Raw genomic sequence first — 24,737 nt, forward strand, 5'->3', positions numbered from 1 at the left:
TACCTGCCTTTTAGGACCATTCGGTATTCATCACCTAGCTTTTATGATCTTCCTCATATAGAGGCTGTTTATTTTCAGCTACAAGCACCCTTAAATCTGGTTTAACTGTTGAAGGGCATTTTGTTTCCTCTGGAGACAGTTAAACTGCGTATTCAAGGCTTTGTGGTCTTGAGCCGTGGTGAGAACTGTTTTTGTGGTTTGTCGTTGTGCTCTTCCCCATGCTGTTGTCAGTCCCGTTTCAGCAAGAGTCTAGTCTTAACTGCCAGCAATAGGTTTAAATACATGGATTTAACTATCGCAGGGAGAAACTATTCCTGGTGCATGCTGAAGTTTGTTCCCTGTTTTTCCCCTTTTAATTCAGACAGTCCTTCCCAGGGCCCGTGTTGTGTTCCACAACTGGATAATTGATTTGTGGTCTCCACCCAAAAAAAAATTAAAAAGATTTTTTGGATAGTACAGTTCTAACATTCCTTTTTGTAGAACAGTAAAGTTCAGTTTTATACCCTTGGTCTCTATCACAGCATTAAAATGCTTATTAAAATTTATGACTTCAGAACCAGTGTCTTCCATTTTTCGCACGTGAGCTATGGCAGAAAACCCCAAGTGCTGGACTGCTTCAGGCCCCGGAATATGTTTTTCACAGATCTTAGTGACGGAGTGTAGTATATATGTAGGAAAGAGGCGTTTGCACATCCTGYTCCCAGGCACCTCTGGGCCCTGTTCTCAAGACAGAAGTAGAAGTAAGCCCTTACTCCTACAAATGAAGCAAGTAGAGAAAGGTTTTAGCACATTCTTAGCAATGCTCTAAATCAAACTGAACAGGTAGTTTTAATGCAACAACATTAGACCTATGTGATTATTTTAAGTGGCTATTGYATAAACATTGCTGCAGTTAAAATGAAGCAAGTACTCCTGTGTTTACTGTAGAAGTAACCGCTTATTAAAATTTGACCGATTCCCGGATTATTGTTTAGCAATTTCTGAGCTTGTTAACGATTCGAGTCTTTGTACTTGTTATTCTATGTATATTTATTTTGAATTAAAACTCTTTTTTAAAAAAAAAAAAGAAAGGAGAGAGACTGGAAAAAGATGCTTAGCATAAAACTCTTATTTAAGGGAGGGTCATGTTTGTCACATGGTGCTGGCAGGACTGATGCTGGGAAGGAGACCCTGGGGCAGCATCCTGATGTTCATGTAATGCACTTCTTGCCGGGCTGCTGCTATCCCCCTGCTGTCCAGGTCCCATGTCACGCAGCAGGGTGATGCTCAGGGAGTTACGGGACACGTGGAGACGTGGGTAAAATCAACTAGTGGGAGGTAATGCTGTAAATTTGCAAGGAGGTGGAAAGACAGAGGAGGTTGATGTCTTGGAGAGGGTGAAGAAAAGGATCGTGATTGCCAGAAAGTCAACTTTTATTGTTTCAAGCTTAATGAGCAAAAGAGTGCTTCAGGAACTTAGTAGCTTTGTGTTTGTTTATTTATTTATTTTCCTTCCTTCTTCTGCCCCACAGTTGCTCTAGGTCGTAATCAGCCCTTGAAAAAAGAGAAACCAAAATGGAAAAGTGATTACCCCATGACAGACGGACAGTTGCGCAGCAAGAGAGACGAGTTTTGGGACACAGCGCCAGCTTTCGAAGGCCGCAAGGAAATCTGGGATGCCCTCAAAGCTGCCGCRCACGCGTTCGAGAGCAACGATCACGAACTGGCACAAGCAATCATTGACGGTGCAAACATAACACTACCGCATGGTAGGTTCGCCTAAGGCGGATGCGGCCTGTGAAAAGCGTGGCAGTAGGCTACGCCAAATGCATTTTTAACCTGGAAAAAAACAGGTTCACACACACGCACGTGTGATATTTTTAAATAGCTGTATTTCAGAATGCACAAATTCCACTTGATGTTTCAAAGGAAAATTGTGTTACGGTGTGGAGGGACCAACAAGAGCTAGCTTTTTTATGGTAACTTGGATTTTAATGCATGATCTGTTATGAGGTATTAGTGCACAGCTTAAGTATCTGATCTCTGTCAACAACACTCTTGACTTTWCATAATCTCTTGAAACACCTGGATTTTCTAAGGTACGATTTTGCTACGTTTTTCACTTTGTAACTCAATAGAGTTTTTGCTGGTGGTGTGGGTTCTTTTTGCCACTCTGCATGTTTTTTTAACGTTCTTTGCTAAAGAGTATGAAAATTTTTCCCAGAAACTTGGGGCTAGCATGAGATCTTTGAGATCTTGTACAACATGCATRGTAATTGCTCATCCTTTCAGGTTCTCTCCCTTTTGCTYTGTTGTTCTGAATTCAGGTTGCTCYGCATTTGTTTTCCCCACCTCTGCCYCTCTGAAGTGAATCACTTCCCTTTATGCCTGGGAGAAATACAGTGCCAATTCTTTATTGGAAAAAAAAATCAAATGAATTTATAGCTTCAGTAACCTGAATCTATCAATGTGCAACTTCAAAAAYGTATAAAGGAAGGCTAAACTGAAGCAGATGTGTGTTCTGGTTAGGCTTTCCTTGGAGTCGCCTGCTCGAGGAGGGGCATGAAGAGCTTTCCACCAAATGATGGACTGGTTGCAGACACGTGGACCGAAGYGTTGTATAAAAAACACTGTACATGTGCTGCCTAAGGTCTCCTGGGAAGAGGAAAGGATGATTTGAAAAACCCTGTACTTTGCTGTCTAGGGTGACTAATGTTTGTGAGGTTGACTTCTCATAGTGCCTTTTTCTTCCTTTTTCTTGGTTTAGGGCCTCAGTTTCCTGAACAAGTCATGGTAGATCATGTATTCAGTTTGGAAAGAGGGGGTAAATTTTTGTCAKTTACTTTGAGGGCCATCTGTCTTTTCCTGTAGCCTGTCCTACACTTAAATGTAAAGCACTGCTAGTAGTTGTGGATCAGGGTATTGTTTTTTTCTCAATACTGTTCAACAGAATTAGATTTTTTTTTWAAATGTAGCTGAATGTTGGAAACCTTTATCATTGGAATATGATGTAGCTTTTTCATAACTTATGAGCTGTAACCTTCCAGATCATTCGTTAGGATCATTTGTTTTCAAGGCAGTTTATATTTTGTTCGTTTTACTGATACAAGTGAGTTGTTGATCGTGGGCAATTATGCATATGGAAATGATTTCTCTAGTAGCTGTAGTTTTTTTTTTTTTAAAAAAATGGTCAGTTATTTCCAAAACCTCCTAGTGCCAGGGAAATCTCAGTTCTCCACTTGACAACATTTTGGAGGTTTGGATGACATTTTAGGCCCAGTGAATTGGAGAGAGAAAAATAATTCCTCTGTTATGAGCTAGTATGATTTTTCAAAAAGCTTATTCTAGCAGAAGTCACTTTAAATTCTGGGGAGTAAACTTTCCAAATGGGTTTGCTCAGTTCTTCAGTTTTCCCTGCTGTCCCTAGCTATGTTCTCTCAGCTGGGTAAGGGAGATATGGAGAGARGAAGTAGGCTGTCACCATGGTACTGATAGCAGAAGACCTCTTTCTACCTGTGCTTGTCATACCAGGTTTCTTTCTTTGCAGTAGTTCATAAAACTGGTCGAAATCTGGAAACTTCAGTTTTATATATCAATGCTATATTTTAAACAATATTAAATATGTTCTGTGTTCAGAATAGATTATTCTCCTGAATTGATAGTGTGATGGGATTTTTTTTTCCCCTTACAAAACATTTATGTTGTCAAAAATATCCTAGAAGAAGGTGGGAATTTTGGCAGCTGAGAAACCATTTGGAGCATCAAGTAACATGGTAGCTAGAGKGATGCTGTATTCAGAAATGTCTGGCAAAATGGATAACTGAAATGACTGATAAATCTAAGTCACCATTCAGATAATTGGAAATAATGAATATCTCGGAGATTGAGTATTTGCAGACCTAAAATAGCTGGTGCCTTGTTTGGCATTTCCTTTTAGTTTAGTTGCTAAGGCAAAAGTGGTAGAGGTCAAGAGACTTAATGCTATATATGGGGTAACTTTAACAAAATACAGACTGCCTTCCACCGTGATTTCTTATTGTTTATATGAATTATTCTCTAGATTAGCTTTCAGCTTAGCATAAAGAATTACCTCTTAGTCTGTGAGAGTCCATCTTGCACTATGAGGGTCTCATTCTCATTATGACTGTASGTTGCCACCATACAAAAGACCTAGAGAAACATGATTGTTTTGATAAAGAAGAACTTGAATCACAGAGCATGCTGTTGCAGTGAGAGGGAGATCATTTGTATAATGTGGTTGTGGAATATGCCAAGACCCTGGTAATGAGCTCTTTTGACAGTATTAGATTATGTATTCAGTTTAAAAGTTGCACAAGTGTACATGTGAACAACACTTCCAGAGGAGATGTTAAATTTACAGCATCAAGTCATGCACAAAAGCTGTTTGACATGTTAGTTCTCTACTTCCCGTCATTAGAAYGGCATAACAACTTGTGATTGCGGAGGAAGATTTTATCTGAGTGGGAAAGTTGAAGCATTTGAAGTGTGCTTGGAAAAGGATGTCTTTGGATTTTGGGACAGACTCTTGTGTGTCCGTGCACTTTACCTATGAGAAAGGAGGATGTGCAGTAGATAGTTTGGACTCTACCAAGTTTTGAGAATAATGTTTCTTAGTTTCTTGGCTAACTGCTTATTAAGTTCAGAGTTTCAGGCTTTAGGTCCCAGCAGGTCTTGTTTGCAAGCAAAAATCTGAAACAGAAAGGTAATTCAACCTGAGGAATTTAGGATGAATGCTGTGCTCTGCAGATTAGCTCTTTTAATTTTGTCATGTGTAGTACTTAAGAGGAAAGAAATRCGTGCACTCTTAAATTTTGGCTCTTCATCAGACAATATGGTTGGRGGACCACCAGCTGATGGCAGACTGGTGCCTGAGTTCGATGGCCCACATGCAGAATATTCAAAACGTTTCAGAAACAAGGCTGGAATYAAAATTGTATTAGAGGCTTGCCAAAACCAGGCCTGGCCTTCAAGGTCAGATTCCCAACACAGTCTAGAACTTGAGAATATTTTGAATATTTATCCTAGGATGATCTTGAGTTTAGCAATGTGGGGGTATTTTCTTGTTTGTTTTTTTTTCCCTTCTACTCAAAAGATGGAGTTACTCTTTTATTCATCTTTCTGCCTTCCTGCTGGTGATACTTGTCTTGTGCATCAAYGACTTGCATAATTTTCTGTGTTGTGTGACCTTTCTACTACAGAGAAAGCTACTTCTTTTAGAAATTTCTGTATTTCTTAGTCATCAGGCATTGCTAGTGTCATGCATGAATAGGTTATAAATAAAAGCCTTGCATTTATGGGCTCAGTAATGACTGTTATCAACAAACTGAGCTGATCTTTGAGCAGGTAGAACAAACACTTTAAAGTGTCCTTGTTCCAAAGAACAAGAAAACTCCATATTTCTGTTTGCAAAAACTCAAACTGGGAACCAAACACTTGCAGAGCCTCCTTAAATACTACATACAAAGCCTAYGCAGCACTCAGGCTCCCACTGCTTGGGAATACCGGGATGTCTCCTTGGAGTTCAGGCTTTAGGGGAGAGCGTGCTGCTCAGGCTAGGCATGACAGTGCTCTGCAATTCCTCAAAGAAAGCAAGCRTTTAGGAAGGTGGAGAGTCATCGTCACCAAAGCCAAGGGTTTTTTCCCTAGCCAGATAGTTTGGCATGTAGCTCTGACATTTTTGTGCATGAAAACTTGTATTTGTGTGTGTGTGTGTGGGGGGGATTGATAGATGAGAACGAGATGCTGTTCCTTTGATTTTTCCTTAGTTCATCAATATTTCTTAGGTAAACTCAGCAACATCAATTAGGGTAAATTGTCCTTACCTTTATTGAAAAAAAAAGGCCATATTTATATCCATTTTCTCTTCTGAAGAAATAGCTCTGCTGCAAAATGATGCAATGGATTGTTAACATAAGGCTAGGGCATTTCCTCTTGTGTCTTTAGTATGTGCACATCTGAGGCTTAAAAAAACCCCAGCTATATTTTAACTATCCCATGGGGCAAGCACATTGTGTACATATTCAAACTGTGTATTACTCTCAAAATTAAACCTTGCAGGAAGTGAAGGGCTGAGAATAGAGGGCTGGGGAGGGAGCAGGGAATGACAGAAGTTTACAGATATAGATACTAGCCTAGCAGATGCTGCAAAAGTAAAATTACTCTTTCATTCCAAAACCCCATAGGGAACTGAGGAATAAAACCACATCTTTCTAACGTTGTGGGTTTTTTTGTTTTTTTTTTTGTTTGTTTGTTTTTTTGGCCAGATACCTTACTTGTATAACCTGTGTGAGGAAACCTATAAGCAATTTAATTTTTCTAATGGATGCCTTCTGCTGTATTCCAAAGTTAAAAATAGCACATAAGCAGTATTAAATAAATAAATAAGCTTGTGGGATGGGCTTAGCACTTCTCATCTATCTTGGTGCCTCTGTGGGACGTGTTTAAAAATAGAAATAACGTTATCTCCAATTTATACTTTTTTTTCCTTACGTCTTAAAGTAGCACATCCTCAATATTTTATTAATGAGCCCATTTAAATTTAACGAAGAACACTTCTGCATACTTACTCAGCTATCAAAACGGAGACGTTGGAGCGTGTAGTAGTTCATTAGGGTCTCCAGCTGATGTTAGTGTTGAGCTCGGCTTGTCCTGAAAGCAGTTAAAGCTGACTGGAATCGGTCTGGGTTAGCAGGAGTTTTTAAACTTTCAAGTGGACATTTCCTCCAGTATAACGTAGTTTCCAGTATATTGCATTTAATTCCTATAATACTATTTGAACAATAAGGGGAGCTCTCTGGTAAGCCCAGCGGCTTTCTGTTCAGGAGCAGTCGACTCCTCTGTGCCTTAAAATGCAGCCGCTGGAGCTTCAAGCGGACTTTCCCCACGACCAGTCTTGCTGCATTATTTCTTTGTGTGTAAGCATAACTGTCAGAGTTACTGTGTGCAACACTCATGATCATGAAAAGTGAGGATGGGAGCGTTTAACTTAAATGCTGGGAAAAGTAGATGGAATTAACTGAAGTGCTCTAGTCTTGGGGGGAGCATTTTCTTCCCCTTCCGGGGGAAATACTCAAAAGAAAACAATGTGAAAACAGCAATATAAAAGGAGCGTGCTTGGCCTGTGCCTCTTACCTCCCCCACCCCAGTCCAAATGCAAATTCCTAATTCCAGCAAAATCCTCTGTTCCCTCTYGAGCTGCGGTTGTGCCCCACACTGGTATCTGCTGCCTTTGGGCCCGATGGTTCACTATATGAAGATCAGCTTTTAACGGCTGTGCCTCGGGAACCGCGCTCCTCTGCGCGCTGTCTTTCCTTCGGAAGCGCTTGGCTTTGAGAGCATGTGCTTGTCCAGAAGGGCACGTTACGTAACCGGGATGTATGGACGTGCCGTCCCCCGGTGCCGGGCCGCACCTGGCTCTGCGGCGACYCTCGGGATGCGCGTGCTCCTTGCTGGTCAAGGTGCTGAGCCAGCACCACGGGAGCGCTTAAGAGCATGTGCCTTATAAAGAAAATGACCATCTGCTGTGCTGAAAAATCCATTTTTATTAATGAAGAATTTTGCATGGCTAAACAAGACCTTGAGAGTGCAAGGTGGAGGAGAGGGATGGTGATACCTTAGGCTGGTCAAGCAGCATGATTCCAGGTCAGTGGGAAAGCAACCCAAAACACGAGTGCGTTTGGCGAGGTGTCAGAGTTGCTTTTAGAGTCAATTGCCTTCGTTGTTCACATCCTCCCAGGGAGTCTTTTTGCCACTTAGGTAAATCCCAGCRCGTGCTGGAGAAGTTCTGCTCCTCTGCTGCCTCCCCTTCTCTCATAGATCTCTGGTTTGATCGCCCGAAGAAGGAACGGAGCTTTTATGGAAATGCAAAAGCTGTGCGTCTCTGCTCAGACGCGCGGGTTATTAATAGTGGGCCCTTGTGTGCTTTATAGCTGCTTTTGTCTCATAGACTATTCATATGTCACCTTTACTAGAGCTATGCTTTTTTTTGACTTTGTTCAGCTGGTGATGTTACCTTGTTTCTGTGCTTACCGAGATTATTCAGATGTTTGGGGAAATTTCAGGAGGGTAGACTTTGGCCTGCTCTAGCTTCTCATATGTCTTAGTTTATTTAAAAAAAGAAAAAAGAATTACTTTCCAAGATTACACTGGTACAAGAAATGCATGATTTGCTTAAAGCGCTCATCCCCAGTGTTTGTGTTTTGAATGAGCAACATAACCAGTACGGGTGGTAGAGGCAAAACATAAGCAAAATACCATTTTCTTGAGCCTTGTAGAGGTAAGGAGCACAGCAGCGATGGGGAGGCCGAACAGTAGATCCCATCAACATGACAGTTAAACATCCCAACCTACTCCATCCCCACTTACACAGGGAGGGGGTGGTTGTGAAGACCCTCCGTTGCTCTATGMGGTGACCGAAGGTTGCAGATGACTTGGAGCGAGGGAAGTGGAGGGAGTGGATGACAGTAGCTTATTTTTGTAGAAACAGTAACTAAGGATGAAAATAGCATCCCGTGCTTTTATTGAAAAAGAACCAGACAGTTTTCTGCTCTGGAGAGGGAAAGTTAGCTTCCAAGTGCCAGCAGTCCTTTTAAGGCTGTGTCAGCCGTTAGTGGCTGTGCCACTTTGTATTAATTTAATAAAGAATATTATATAATCACGGTCATATATACTGGTTTCTATTAAGGCCAGATCCTGTGTCACTAAAGGGTTTCTTTAACATCTGGGATGAAATCAGGCTTCCCTCTTCCTTTTTGTTTTATTAGAAAATACACCCATTTTTGGTGCTTTTATGTATAATGTAAATGTGAATATCTGCCAAAATCTTTACAGCTATGTGGATGTTAAGGCTCCTCTATGTCACTCACCTTGACCTCTACTAGCACCAAAGAGATGCTGCCGGTGAACGCTCGTGGTGGGGTGCTGCTCTGAAAGGGCTTTCTGTAAGGGTCCCCGTGTGTGCATCGCGTGTGCTGTTTCAGGAACCTGCAATAATCAGCAATAGCTTAAAACTAGCTGGCAGACAAGCAGATGGAAAAGAAAGCAGAAGATAGTCAGCRGGCTCTCTGGAGTTTGTCTCTAAGTTTGCACAACAGTTCAGAAATATCCACAGCAAAATTATACAGTTCATCTGTAACACTGACCATTCAATATGTATCTCCTTAAAATAAGAAGTACCAAAAATAGAACACTTTTTCTTTGCAGCGCTTTTTGCCTGACAGCTATATTTGGCTTATTAACTGTTATATTGATGAATCTGCACTTGGAGGAATTTGTACAGTAAATTCCACAGTGGCACCTTTAGCTTTWTAAATTTAATGTGATTCTGTAAACTGCTGCCCATTAAGCTGCAAAATTCTTGGGTGTTTTTTTTTTTTTTCCCTACCCTCCCCTGCGAGGCTGCTCTATTTGTTGCTTAGCTGTTGCTATTGGGGTTGAGGATGTAGGGATTGTTTTCTTAGTAGCTTATTTGTCTGAANCTTAAAATAAGAAGTACCAAAAATAGAACACTTTTTCTTTGCAGCGCTTTTTGCCTGACAGCTATATTTGGCTTATTAACTGTTATATTGATGAAAGGGGCAATTCAAACAACAGCAATATGATTACCTCCGCTGCTCCTTTAAGTTGTTAAAAATAAGGTAAATGACTTAAGTTGTGGCCACTAAGCTGCAAAATTCTTGGGTGTTTTTTTTTTTTCCTCCCACCCTCCCCTGCGAGGCTGCTCTATTYGTTGCTTAGCTGTTGCTATTGGGGTTGAGGATGTAGGGATTGTTTTCTTAGTAGCTTATTTGTCTGAAGAGGCTTTGTAATTGATTGTCATTAGCAAAATAATTTTTCCAATAATACATTATTTTGTCTCTGCTCAAATGTAGGACCATGTATTTTTCTATGTGAACACTGAATGGTTGAAATTTGAATGCTTTGGAAATGTCTCTTTAAAATGATATTGAATAGTATTTATAGTGACTGTAGCTGTCTAATTTTAGATTTCAGTAGAGTTATGAAAGCTTTGGGAGGTCTGACTATCAAAGTGTATCTGTCAATATGCTCAAAAATAATACTGGCATAAGCATGCAGACCATAAGAGTTACAGAAATTCTCAAACCTGCTTCTGCARTGAATATAGTAAAATTTAGAATCAAGGCTGCTTAATTATCTTTTTGTACCTAACTCTGCTTACAGTTTTTAGTTCTAGGGTAGTTTCGGGGGGTGGTGGTTTTGTTTTTTCATCAATTAAAAATACCAAAAATGTAAGGGATTTCAGCAAGAAATACTAGTATCTTGAGAGGAACCAGGCTAGCTGCTTTTATCTAAGATAACAGTGAGCATGCATTAGGGAAGTGCATGCTAAATTTCATTTTTTTTTTTTWAACACCATTATCTATTTTGAAAAGTTGTTGAGGTCAAGTTTCTTCCTCAGTTTTACCTTTGTTAAAATGGTTTTATGAATAAATTTAAAGCCTAGCTTTCACTAAAACTGTATCAGGACTGTTTTAGTATCTTCTCTTGCCTTCATCTGTGAACAATATCAAGAGATTCTTTGAAAAAGCATAGCGTGCTGCGGTGAAATTTAAGTTTGTGGTGCCTCTCTTGAATGTTGGCTGCTTTGCTTGTTGCATTCTCATTAGCACATTTCTCTGCAGCACTGTCATGGTGCTTTATAAATGAGGATGTGGCAAGCGTGAGAAGAGATGCTACCATCGAACGGCTTAGCGTTCGCTCTCGTCGCTGTAGGCAGAAGAGCAGAAGCTCTCAGCTGACACAAAGCGGGGCTCGCCGGGTGCGCAGAACCCGTCTTGGGGAACAGTTCTCTTTACACTCCCTTTTCCCCTCTCTTTCCTCCTTGAAAAGACATCTGGATGTCAAGAAAATTCTGAAAACACTCTGGTGGTTTTGATCCTGCTCAAGCACAGTAATTGCTTTTTATTTAGTAGACTCTGTCTAAATTAGGACTCTCCAGGCTGGGAGAGCCGCTGCCGCTGGCTCCTCGCAGACCCACCACAACCCACGTTCCCACAGCAACCCCAGACCAGGAGCGCCTTCCTGGCGGCGCCGGTCCATCCGTGCCCCCCATCTCTTGCCTCTGTGCCTCTCAACCTCTTCTGCATATGGAAATTCTGCASTCGAATTTGTTTAATTTGTGCCCTGAATCCGTGTAAAAGTTTGAAAGGTAAAGTCTATTATTACACTAGCTATTGCACCTTTTACCATCCTTCAGAAGGGAAATCAGGAATTCAAAAGGTGGATGCAGAACTGCARAACATTCATATGATTTCTAAAGCCTTGTTTCACGTTCTCGTTTACTACTTTAAGTTGCCATTTGKTTTAACAGCACTGTCTAGTCCATAAAGCCTCCTCGCGTGACTTCCTGTGCTGCACAATCACCAGCTTTAGGTGCATTTTTTTTCACTGGAACTTCAAGGAAGACATGCTCGATTTATAAATATGAGTGAGAAAAAAGCTCTTCCTGTTACTTCAGTTACTAAATGCAGACAGTTACTTCAGTTTGTGGAAGCTTACCTAAGCAATAAACTTGTTTACCTTCCCAATGAAAAAGCGCAAGTTTACAGCAAGAATTTACAAACTACAGCAGAGTAAAAACACTTTCTTTCATCATATCCACTTCAGAGCTGATAGTTGAAAGCTTTCTAAAAATCTTTTATTTTATTATATTTAATTAGAATTCTGAATACTTGAGCTTTTGCTTACTTTGATTACCCATTTGCCTTTCGATACACTTCTGGGGCAGAGGGGCAGGGAGAGATTAAATTGGCATAACCCAGTCCTGCATTGACCTGGAGTGTCATGGCCAGTTGTTTCTACTGTTCAGCTATGTTCTCTTTTTTGATAGTTGTTTTCTCCTTTCCTTACTCTAAAAGGATTTGTGCAAAACAAAAAATATGACTGTKAAGGAAATGGTGAAGTTGCCTGTAAGACACAAAATGAACTGGGAAGAGAAACTCTTGTTTTTGTGAAATGATGCCCTTCTAAATCATAGAGGTATCTGTAGTTGACTTCTTTCATGTGATAGGATTCCGTAGTTTATTTTTACTTGAATTCAGAGGAGGGATGCAAGGATACGGGGAGGTGGTGCTGTTCAGCAAAATGGGGCTACCTGTTTGGCCAGCCGTTGTCTTCATAGCAGTTGGCGTATTTTGGAGAGGAGGGTTCGCTTCCCGAGTACATCTGTTATAGGGCCACGGGATGGAGAGCAGGTTCAGTGAACGTCTCTGGTGCCATACCCTCAGGTTGCTTTTAACACACCTCACTTCCCCAACGCGGTTTATAACACAGCTCCAAGCATTGGTCGCACGGTGACTAAATTGATCCAGAGCAGGAGTTAGGAGTGGGGCAACTGCCTGGGCTGGTTTTGCTCTTCAGAAAAGCATCCATGTATCCATGGCCTCAGAAGTAGGTGGAGAAGGGATAGATCATGAAGTGCTTTTATTTTCACAATAGGTGACTTGGGTGCATTTCAGAAAGACAAGGATGTTAACTGGCACTGATATAAAAAGCTACGCACCAGTGAGTTACTCCTCTCCTTCCTCTTCTGCCTTCCCCTAGGCTGAGTGTAACTTCAGGCTTTGGAAGAGCRCTGGGATGCAACCTATGTGGTTGGAAGAACGGTGTTTCACTCGGAGTGTGTGAGAAGTGAGAGGCAGGGATGCTCCAAGAGACGCTTTTTGATTATCATCTGTTGTTCGGCTGTCACTGTGCAGCTTGTGGCTGCGCATTAAATTAAATTAAAACCATGTGTTTGTATAGTATTTCATATTAGAAGAATGCCTGTTGTAAAAGTGAGCACTCCAAGACGTTTCCGGACTGAAAATTAGAGAAGCACCAATAAATTTTATTATAATTGAGAAATTCCATATGAGAAGGCTGCAGCTACAATGCTTACCGCAGTCTATGAACWCTTTTTCTTCTCCTTATCTTCAAAGAAGGAAATAACAGATAGGCCAACATTTGGCAAACATTTTTCCTCTTTCTGCACTGTAACCACTGTGCAAAGCATGTAGAAGAAAGCCAAGCACAGAGATATGTGAGCAGAGAATGAGGAAGAAATAATTAATCAATACGGTAATAAAAGATAATATTTAGAACTGGGTTAGCAAGTCATAAGCTTATCACTACCACAGCRCTTTTATTACAACAATGCACCTTTTCTGTTACTTTAATTTTATTTTCTGATATCTTTAAAATTCTAGATCATTGTGTGGGATCACTTCCTGCCTCCCATTTGGTTTAAGCTAATATGGGCAGGTACACAGACACCAGCCAGCAAGTGTGTATGTTCACTATGTAAAATAAACCTTCAGAGACCAAGTAATTTTATATGGATTTAAATAATGGGCTACTGTGGAATGTGGCGAGAAGACCCCATCTTTTTTTTAGTGAATTGCTTGAATTTCTTTGTGCCGCTGTGGCCTTCATTAATCCTGGTGGCCTTTTGATGTGTGTGACTTCTGTGGTAGCTTTCTCCTGTATCAAGTGTTTTCAGCAGGACCTGAACCGACTTCTTTTGCTGCTTCTTGCTGAGCATGTTGACGCTAGTGAAGGAAGCRGTATGCTGTTGGGCAGGTCGAATTGGAGAGTTGAGAGGGCTCCTACTAACCTTGAAGTAAAATGTTTTCTCGAAAGTCTCTTCTGTCTTGAGTTACAATTCAGATGATTTTTTTTGTTATTTCTGCTCTGTTTAAAATAGATACACAACGTCCTTTCAGAGGGACACGATTTCCATGTTTTCTTCAAACGAAGCACTGAATCAAATYACCAGGATGTAAAGCAGTTGTGGCTGACTGAAATATTTATATATCTAAGTGCAGGTTAAAAACTGTCAGCTCTTCAAATAAAAACCCACTTATGGCTACATCCTACAGTTGTTTTCTTGAAATATTTTTAACTTCTGCTCTCGCTTTTTTGAAAGGTATTTTGAGGAGCTTCGTCAACATAATTGCTTGGACTCTTCTCAAGTCTCTTCCTCTGGTAGCATATGCCTGTCTGTTTCCTGTCTTGGGTTTCAGCTTGCCTTTTCTGCTGCGGTGAGGAGGGCTGAACTACGCTGTTTCACTGCAATATTTTTTTACATTAGTGTATGACCAGAAAAGCACAGSTAACTCATCACAGAGGGGAGGGAGAAAAACAAAACAAAACAAAAAACCCTCTACCTTGTGGCCATTCGATGCTCAAAATAAACCACTGAGAGCCGTATAAATGCCACCTTCTCTGCAAAAGGTGATATTCTGAGGCAGTTTTGCATRTTTCTGCAACTGATAGAGTAGTAGAGCGTTTTGCCCCCAAATTCCTGAAGTCTTCCCTGGTAAGGTGCCTCCCTTACGTAAATGGAAGGGCTCAGCCAGGCCTCCGTGTTTGTCGTGTCCTCCATGTCTGCGAACACCCTACTGCTCCTCCTGCACGTTCTCCAGCTGACAGCGGCAGAGACACCTGCCGTCTGCTGTTCTGGCTTCGGGAAGTTCAATAAGAGGAAGGTGGTATCTCTTCTCCAAGACCAAGGCAAGATTGTTATGGTCAGAAGCGTCCAAATCGCAGAGGAAGGTTCCACTGAGCTTCTCCCYTTTTCAGCCTCTTAGTGACAGATGATGTCTGAAGAAGATCCTTATTTCTTCTAYGTTAGAAAGAACCTGCACGGTACTAACCTGCAAGCAAGCCTAAAGGAGATGCTTTAATACCTGGGAGGCATATTGGTTATCGCCAGGCTTTGGTGGTTCTGCGGGACGGGCTACGGGAACCCCTGACATGGAGCTGCTGAGGGGACAGCTGCGCAGCTGTGATAAGTAAGGGAGTATCGGAGCCTGACAAAAGCACACGATACACACCGCTTCGCCTGGTGAAATCTGGATTTGCTAGTGAGGGAAAAAGTACTAATTTCTAGAGAATATATTTTTCTCCTTAGCACCAGCATGCTTTGTGATACTGTAGCTTGAAAGGATTAAAGCCCTAAGGGACTTCTAAATCATACGTAGAAAGAAACTGAGTTTGTTTAGACCTAGAGTCAATAGCTGACTTYTCCCATTTCTCAGTGGTATTTCCAGCAATGTGCTTTGCTGTTCTGATGGTACACTTTTAAGGCTRATATGGAAAGTAGTGCACACTAAGCGCAAGTGATATTTGTTTCACAGCATTGTTGCAAATAAATTTGCAACAAAACAAAGTGCTACATGCTTTGACTATTTGTCATTATATAGAAATAATGAGATCTCATGCTTTCTTTTTGTTCTACAGTAACTGTGAAGGCTTTTGTAGAAGTTCATAGCTGCAGCAAGGCCTCAAATTATTAACCTGTCTTGGCTTTCACAGTCTGTGCAGATCCCCAAAAGTCTTTGGCAGATACATGTTTAAGAGAGAATATAGCTCTGAGTAACACGAAATGTTCTACGCTTAGGCATAATTAATATACTTTTTATTATTCGAGTTATAAGTAAAGTATTTTGGTTTGAAAGAGCAGCATCTTGGAGGTGAAGAGCACATTACATTAAATAAAGCAATACTGCAGCCTTYTGTCACTTCACATCTCTAACTTTGAGCCTCTTCACCTCCTTTTCAAAAAGCTCTGTGTTGTAGTTTTATTTTAGAATATAGATACTAATGTAGGATTGTGGCAGTTTTYTTGACCTCCCTGAACTGAAGCCTTTAACATTTTTGCTGGTTAGYCTTGGATACTGAGCACATACGTGCTCATCATGTCAACACAGGGATACGAGCAAGTTTGGAAGCAGTAAGAGGAAAACGATGCAGAACAAACTTATATCCAAGTTGTTCTGTGCTTTCTTTCCATCCCCTACTGCACACAGGTAGGTTGCAAGGTGGGTTGTTGGTTAGTCTCGAAGTGGAAGGTTTTGCATGTACCCTTCTCTCGTGGCGAGCTGATGTGGGACTTCTCCACACTCCATGAAAATACACCTTTGCTTTTGAGCCTGGTCTAAGAGCCTCACCTCCTCCATCAGAGAAGCAAGAGGGCGAACTTTTCCTCAGGGTGCCTAGGCGATATGAGACAGTGCAAGGTTAAAGGACAAGTCCTGTGTACCTGGTGAGGTTAGTCCTGAGCAAGGGTAGAGCTGTCTTTGCATTTTGTCTTGTTTGGAATGGAGTGCGGTGGGCTCTGGCACATTTGTTGGGTCGTGAAGGAGTCTGCTGGATCCGTCGATAGGGTCCTCTTGATCTTAGGTGAAGGAAAATCCTCTTAAAATGCAAATAGCAAAAGTTACCTTGTTTGTCTTCCAGAAGTAACTGTAAATAGCAAAATAGCTCCACATGTTAGTGAGCAGAGTTAAATGTTTTATATTTGGTCAATATATAAAATGTCATATTGCATTAATGGACTTAGGCTGTTTATTTCTCAGCACATCTGAAATAATACATTTCCGTTTTTTTTCTGTTGGACACTTTTACAGGTGCATCTCACAAAACATGTTGCTTTTCATAGAAGGATGGAGCCTATCTGTAAATTTAGGAACTTTTGTTTAGGTTTAAGTCAGCTTCTCCCGTCTGAATGGCATTTTTCTTCTCCCTTTTCTGAGAGAATGAAACCTGTGAACTTCAAGATCTGATATGTTGTGTTTTCTGGTGGCATTTCTATAACATTGCAGTCAAACGTCTGTGACTTCTGCGGCAGGGAGGAGGCTTTTACAAATCTGTTTTAGGAAAGCAGAAGGAAGGGTTTGTAAAAGACTTCCAGAGAAGGCCAAGGTAGAGAAGACTGTAGGTCTTCCTTGTTGGCGAGAGGACAGAAAATGTGATCACTTACATGAAGTGTTGTTAATAACCTGATATCAAGTTTTTCATTTTGACCATACTAGTCGTACAGTTTTGTATCCTAGGTATGCCCTCTTTGTTCACAGGGACACCAGACTACTAAAAACTCCATGGAAGTAAAGGCAGTGACAACATCTGTAAATCTGAGTTCCACTTCCATGCATCCTCATACTGAACAGATAGCCTGATCRTATAATATTTTGCTAAGATAGCTGTCCACTGAAATGTATGATGTGGGCTCAAAAGATCACGATACCATGTTTGCTCTTCCCAGGCCCCTTCCACTTTTTTAAGGAAGATGGATAATGGAGGACAGCAAATGTAAATGAGAAGGGTATACAGAGCAGATATATATATATATTTTTTTGGACTGACCAAAAAGAAATGGTTATCCAAGAAGCCTATTTAGACAGATGTCTATTTTAATGAAATGCAAAGCAGAATAGTACATGAATACTTTATTAGTTAAAAGGCTTGTCATCTTTGAACCTCGATGTAGTGTTTTTTGGAAGCTTTTGCCTTGCAATATTAGATTCAAGTTTTACAGAGTGATATCAAGTGGCAGTACATATGGTATTGCTAACACGACAACTACTGAACATTAATACATAAGTGACTTTCTCAATCAAGCCTTATTTGGATAAAGAAATTCTCACCAATGGATCTGTTCTAGAGTTTCTGTTGAAGAAGAAGAAAGGAGAAACTTGTCTTAAAGCATTCCTTGATTAGCTGACTGATTAGTCCCTGAACTCATAGTTGTAGTTAAAAATTGCTATCTTTGTACTTTCTTCATGTGGTTGCTATTGTTGGTAGTTYGAGTCTAGTTCATAGAATCATARCATTGGTAAGGTTGGAAGGGACCTCTAGTCATCTAGATCATCTAGTCCAGCCCTCAAGCAAGTGCCCATATGGGGATCAAACCCGTGATCTTGGCATTATTAGCACCCCGCTCTAACCAACTGAGCTAAACCTAACCAAGGTATTTCGTGGGAGTCCTTAGCCAGGTTGTGAATTACAGGTGCATGCTGGCCTGGTTGGTGTCGTAGTYGACTATCTCAGCCAGGGGAGTTGAAAACCAGATAAAATGCATACATGTAGTACTTACTTGTGCTCTACTAAACCTGTATCAAGGAAAACTTAACTCTGTTCTGTAAGTCACATTGCTTTCAAGTTTTATGCTTTCTGATGTAGGTCTTGTTCTCTGGGTTCCTCTATTTCTCCTATAAACTAAYGCCATGCCATCCCCAAGAAAAGCAAACTCCGTGGGACTACAGAACCTAATTCTACTCACAGGATTGCTGCTGCTSTTGGTCCCCTGCAAAGTGCTCCCCGTTTCATAGCTAAAACACAAAATCATTCCCTTTAGCTGAGGAAAAAAAGGGAAAGAGTTTGTTCTGTGCTAAAAAATGCATAGTAGACATCATTCTTGTCCTTCTTCCCGGAGAGACTCAGATGCGGGTTAGCATGAGGATAAAGCGTTACTGGAAGAGTTACTACAAATAGCGTGTGCAGCCTATTTCATTCCTACTGCGGCATCAACAGCAGAGWCTGATCACTTGCTAACAAACCTATTCCTGCCACCTTTGTCCATTAAGTTTGGGGGTGAAGTGATGCACTCTGAGTGTCAGAATTGGCAAAGAAGGTAGGTGCCACTCTGGGGTCAGTTCAGTGCAGTAGCTACTGTGCATATACATGTGCCCTGCCTGGACCCGTTCCCAGTGAAAKACAGTGGAGTGGCTCGATGCAGCTGGAAATGCAGCACGTGGTAGCTTTGCCCCAGGCTGGATTTGAACCTTTCTCCTCTCTTCAGACAGGGAGCCTGGCGGGAGGTGTGCAGAGCTATATACGCTGGCAGTAGGGAATGTTGGTGCTGGCAGCGTTACTGGTGTTAGTCTACACTAACTGTTAGTGTATCCCTAAATTCTTGCTTGTTTTTCAGAAATTCTAGTTTGGCTTAACTTGTTCTTATGTAAGAATCCAAATACTACCAGAAAACCTTAAATGCTGGCATTAGTGAGGGCTTTTTAAAGGAAAGAAGAGTTTTGAGGAATTGGAGGTTGGGGTTTGTGGACTTTAGCCCACATGTTGAGCCGTTGAGCCTCCCATGGCAGCTAATCCCATTCCTCTCCCGGCACAGCGCTYACACCTCTCTCAAATATCCCTCACTCCCCCAACTCTGCTTGTCTACAAATCAGGGCTAACATTTGGATAAAAGTAGCATGGTTCTCTAGTGTTGAAATTTCTGCCTTTCAGGAAATAGTGTTATCTCAATTACCTTTCACCTTCAACCTTGTTAATCAGTRCTAATGAACTGACTGATGCTAGTGCTCTGCTATGATAAAGGGAGAGTATCAGCATGCCCAGCAATGCACCTCGTGCATCTGTACCAAGTCCTTGGCCAACAGATTAATACAGAAGGAGCTTCATAAAACCCCTGTCTAATTTGCTGTCCGGACGCATCTCACTTTCTTTGGCGTGTGAGTGCTCAGCAAATGCCATCTGAGTGCACAAGCGTAGCTCTTCCCAGTACTGTTGCCTTCTTGTTTCTGTAGGTACCAGGCACCGCTGATTTAGTGATAGCAGTCTAGGTTTTCCTCCTGTGCGCCGGCATGCAGACATTAAGTTGCAAAACTGGTTTTTTGCTCCTAAGATCACCAGCCTAGTTCACAAACCCTGACTGTCACTAAGGTAAGGCACACTGAATTCAAAGTAGACTGACTTAAATACACATGTAGGTCTTTGGCTAGATAAGATCAAGATTTACTGTTTAAAGTATTATGGGAAAAGCAGCCAATTAGGCATAGGATTGTTCAGGTTGGAAGGGACTTCAGGGGGTTGTCTAGCCCAACCCTCTGCTGAAAGCAAGTGTGTCTGAGTTTGCTGTCCGGTAGAGCCCCTTCAGACAACTGAATGTATGTTATTTTATCAGTGATCTTGGAGCCCAGACGAACGGAGCTTTGTGAAGATCATCCAAGTGTGGAGATCAGCATGAATATGTAATAGGTGATTCAGTTAACCAGCTAGCTAGTTCTCCTGCCAAAAGAGCAGAGGGGGTGGATTACAAAGGCAGTAGCRGCGTCTTAATTTTCTTCTCCTTCCCTTGTTGTAATGCACTAAATGCAATTCCAGTCTGTCTTGTGCCAGTTGCCACAAGCAGGAATGAGCTAGCAGGTCCCCACTCACCAAGCAACTTCTGAAGCACTCGGAGACCTGCTGGCTCAGGAAGGAATTGAGCCAAACTGATAATGTTCTCTTAATAGATGAGCTCTTTTTCGGTGAACTTGAAATGAGAATTATGAAATGCTTAAAACTTGCTATCTACAAAACCCTCTCTTTAAGATGCTGGAATAAGGTGCTGGAATAAGGTCCTTACAGTAGAGAAAAGGGATCAGGATGAGAACACAGCTGTGTTCTTCAGCTGGTTATTAAGTTATATGAGTTTTATGTTGAAATAGCTGTGCTGTGCGTGCAGTTGTGATGGTGCCAGCTCTGGAGGCAAGTGCTAACCTCCAGGAGGACACTGTGAAACAAGGCCCTGCCCGGCAGCAGTACAGTAGCTCAAATTTGCACAGCCCATGTAGGTTTAGTGTGGCAGCTAAAATGAGAAAAGGAGGGTGGAGAGGGGGTTCATATTTGTGGTTAACAATCAAATGCTTCACCTACACCATTAATGGTTATAGCTGGTTTATTGGTCTCCTTTCTTGGTGTAAGGTGCAGGCTTTCACAAGTGCTCTAATGCTTTGCTTCCCAGAAAATGGGAGAGCTACAGTTGTTAACTGCAACATTAAACTTCTTCAATGGTTATTAAGTTATATGAGTTTTATGTGGTTATTAAGTTATATGAGTTTTATGTTGAAATAGCTTTCTTCTTTTAGCTTCTCCTGGGGTACAGTGGTTGCAGGTAGGCTAGAACAAGGTGTTGCCTGTTTTCACTTGTCTTGATCTTGCTTGTGAGCTGAATGAAGTCGCCTTTCCCCAACCTAGCATGCAGCTAATGTTAATACACTTTTTTTTTTTTTTAAACGAGATTCGGTGTTTTCCCAGCCATGAATACAGCTACTAATAAAGATGAAGAGATAGTTCAGCTTTTCTGCCTGCCATAGTCATTACTTTCTAGGAATTCTTGTATTGTAGGATCCAGAACAAGACCCATTTAGTTTTTGAGTTCATAATGATGCGTTTCAGGCATTACTGACTTAGACTAGATTTAAACCAATAGTCTGCAGGTGAAAGCGTTGCTATTGCCAATTTCTTAAGCAATCCAGGCTCAGCTTGGTTTTTGGAATCGAGATTTTAGAAAAACAAATGAACCAGCTGTTCATTGGGCAAATGTGTTATATGCAAGACACTTAAGTTCCTTAAATTAGTTAGTCTCATTGTAATGCTAGACTTTTTTTTTTTTTAATTTCTCTTCCTCCAGCAAGTCTGTCTGGGGGAGGGAAGAAGAGATGGAAATCTGCTTGATTTCTATGTTTTGGGTCCACCTCAAAACTACTCAAAATCTTAAAGAAATACAAGAAGGCTTGGGAATAGAAAATAAGAAAATTGTTGTTTTTTTCATGATGAGAGAATGATATGTGCCTCTAAGGTAAGTAATGCTATTAAAATGCATTAAAGGCTTTTTATGTTCTTGGGTATGGAAACAATATCTGAATCAGGCACTCTTTTTGCATTTTCCCCGTACCAAGCCAGAGAAATATCTCCATCCTAATAAACTCATTAAAGCAAAGTTTTATGGCCTTCAAAGCAAATCATTTCAAAATGTTCCAATTCCATATGCTTGATGATCACATCTGCTTATTTTTCTGCCCAGAACTCTCAAGCTGTCTCCTACCTGGGTAACAACCTGCAAGAGGCTCTGTTTTGCAGTTCCTTCCAGAATTTTGAACTTTCCAAGACTATATTACTACTTTTGAAGTATTTCAAAAAATTTCTCTACGCTGTGGTTCTAGCGTTTTATCCTCTGTTTTGGCTGACCTGAGTCAAGCCTATAGAGGTAGCTCAGAAATGGTGTTGCAGGATCAATACTGAGTGACTCCAGAGCTCAACGGTGGCTTGCCTTTCACTGGGAAACCCTCAGAAAAAGAACTACTCAGTGAGATCCTCAAAGCACTCCTTTAGATCAGATTCCACGACACTTGAATCCTTTTTCTAGGGAATCAATGACAGAAGGTTGTGGGGTTTTGGTGGGTTTTTTCTTTCCATGCTGTTTTTCCCCCGAAGGCAGTTCTTCATATTCCTACTAGAATGTTTTGTTCCCAAGTTTATTAAAGTAGTGTTAACATCTAGAGGAATATGTTCAAACAGGCAAAGGATACTCAAGTACGTGAACTACCAGTAGGCTTACATTTGTCCTGCTTCCTTAATATCTTTGTAAAAATCGTATAGTAACGCCTTGGTCTTCCTTGTGTAGTGCAGATTCCTCCCCCGGCGTTTGCACGCCTGCCGGCCATCCTTCCTTCGGCTTTCGTCTTGAAACCTGCCCCTTTTCCGTGGTTTCTTTGCACAGTGCAGGGAGAGAAGTCCGAGAGAAATCCTACAACGCCCGGTTGTAGGATTTGGGGAAGGGAAGGGCGGCAGGGGCGGAGGAAGCGGCATACGCCGGGCCGCGAGGCCGGGAGCGTCTCCGCGCCGGGGCCGCGAGCGGGCGAGGGAAGGCGCGGGAACCGAGCTGTCCCCTCTGTTGGGGTGGCTTTTTTCTTCCCAAGTTTAAGGGAGGCTCTTTCCTTCCTCTGCCTTARCTGGCTAGTGAGGACCTTTGTTGCCTAGGTAACGAGGAAACCTTAAAAAATGGTGTTTTTTTTTTCTTTTTCCGCCGTGCTTTCTCGCTCGGCRATGCTGTTAGCGCCCCTTTGTGCTGCGTAACTTCTGTGGCCCRAGATCATGCATCTCGCGGGAGGGAGCAGAAATGTGGATTTCAGTTACAACAGCAAAATTAGAAAGGGCGTTGCAGTTCAGACGTCTAATTTCCTGACGGTTCGGTCCTGCGCGCGGCAGGTCGTGGCCGGGCGAAGCGCTGCGCCCGGCCGGCAGGATGGACCTCAGGACCACGGCCGGCAGCAGCTCGCTGGCTTGCGCCTTTCTCCGCAGGTGACTCCCGCTTTCCTGCACTGCTTAAAATCGCTCAAAACTCACCATGGCTTCTGCGTGTGTCTTTTTTTTTCTTTAAGGAAAAAAAAAAAAATATTCAACCACCGTTTAACTTTTGAACACTAACCAACACGGCCCATCTTGGATCTCTGCCTTTGAGTATTTTGCCACCAAAGCTGTCCGAAAGGGCGACAAGAGTCGCTTGCCCAAAAGCTTCCTCAGCCTCTGTGCAAATTCCCTCGGAAGAGGACCGGGATGTCTCAGCCCTTGATTAGACTGGGTAGCTTTTATTGGTAAGAGAACTACTAAGGTTACCTCTACCCAGTGTCTTTTTATTCGTGTGTGTGTGTGTGTGTGTGTGTGTGTATACATTTAAAAAAAAATAAAAAGACCTCCAAGTTAGCTGCTGTTTCAGAGGGTTTTCTTTAATACTGCTTATCTGATTATGATTAAGCAATGTAGTGTTTATAGCATACGCATTGACCTTGATGTTAGTTCAGCTGGGCAAGGATATAAATAATGAAGAAACTCCTTAGCAGACTTGCCCTGTTACATTTAAGATTAACTCTTTGATATACCATTCCAAAATAGTAACGTCTTTTTTAAGGTACATGGCTATTAAATAAAGGTAGATATAAGTTTAGTTGCTCTAGCTGAATTTTAAGACTGTTGGGGTTTGGATTATTCTTCTGCAGCATACTACTTCATCAAYGCTCATAGGAACAAGTAGCATCTACTACTGTAGTATCAATTATTAAATTATTTATATGTAAGGAATAAAATGAACATTGTAAAACAAAACTGAACTGCTTCAGGCCTTAGTTTGCTGGTCACACTCAAAGTATCTTGCAAGTTACTCAGTATGGTTCTGGTAAAGGTGGTTTGCTCTGGGGTTCATAAAAAATGCAAGACTGGAATGAGTAGTATAACTATTTTTTTCCTGTATTTTTTGTTAATAAATCTTGCAGGATAACAATCTTGGTGCTACCTGTACAAACAGAGGKGAAAAAAGTAGTTGCTCCTAGAAAATAGATATTGTAAAGCCAAAGAGTGCTTCTCTGTTTTTATCAACATAAATTCTTCAGAAAATAAATTGTTGGGTGGCTTCTTAAAAGAAAGTAGATTTTCAGCTCAAAATGCTGCTGTTAGAATGAGCCAAGCTATGTAATCTATCCACAAGTTATAATTTCACATTGCATTAATTTTGCTGATCAACATTTAAAGCAATTCATTGTCAGCATGAAAAAACAAAAAAAAGAAGGTGTTGAGTGCAGAACTGCCGAGTCAAAGAGTTTTTAAAATATTTTGTAGCTCAAGGACTTGGCTCCTCTTCAAACATTTCCAGCTACAAAAGGATGGATAATCTTGCTAGTGAATGTGCCCCCTCTAGAGGCAAAAATGTGAAAATTCGTTACAGCAAGTAAAATCCAAGAAAAGGTAGCAGCATTTCCTTGGAGTGTGAATGTTTTTTTAATTCCCCTGAGAAGGGACTTCTGCTGCAATTTAGGAGACTCGCTGCAAGGGGCAATATGTGATGTAGGTAGTTGCGCTCTAATTTTTAGGTTTCTGTTACTTTAGCTGTTAAAGTAAGGTGAAAGTGTGCTGCCATTTTTCCGAGACAATCTTGAAATGTCTCAATAAAGAGCATTTTGTACTGGGGACAAGTTGTATTCGTGAGTTCTGTGAGTGCTGCGATTCTTAAAGCACGTTGTATAGTTTCGGTAAGCAAGGAAAGTCATATCCAAGAAGACAAGCCAGCTCGCTGTCTGCTGTACCGTGAACAGTCGGATCATTTTGAGGAACCTCTTGGGAGTCTGGGCACTCCTAAAACTTCAGAATTTGGAATATGGGAATTGCTTCCAACCGCAGCTGCGTGT

At 41.4% G+C, this 24,737-nt stretch overlaps 1 protein-coding gene across 1 annotated transcript in view; it reads left to right on the forward strand.

Moving 5' to 3' along the window:
* Positions 1 to 1,508: 1,508 nt before the first annotated feature.
* Positions 1,509 to 24,737, forward strand: part of UBTD2 (ubiquitin domain containing 2) — a 30,577-nt gene continuing 7,348 nt past the window's right edge. The window contains exon 1 of the mRNA XM_085298075.1: positions 1,509 to 1,748. Coding sequence (XP_085154201.1) covers positions 1,574 to 1,748 — 175 coding nt within the window. The 5' untranslated portion in view covers positions 1,509 to 1,573. The remainder of the gene's footprint in view (positions 1,749 to 24,737) is intronic.

This window comes from Rhea americana, unplaced genomic scaffold (assembly GCF_003343005.1).
Source record: "Rhea americana isolate MKP2758 unplaced genomic scaffold, rheAme1 scaffold_135, whole genome shotgun sequence".
NCBI classification, from domain to species: Eukaryota; Metazoa; Chordata; class Aves; order Rheiformes; family Rheidae; genus Rhea; species Rhea americana.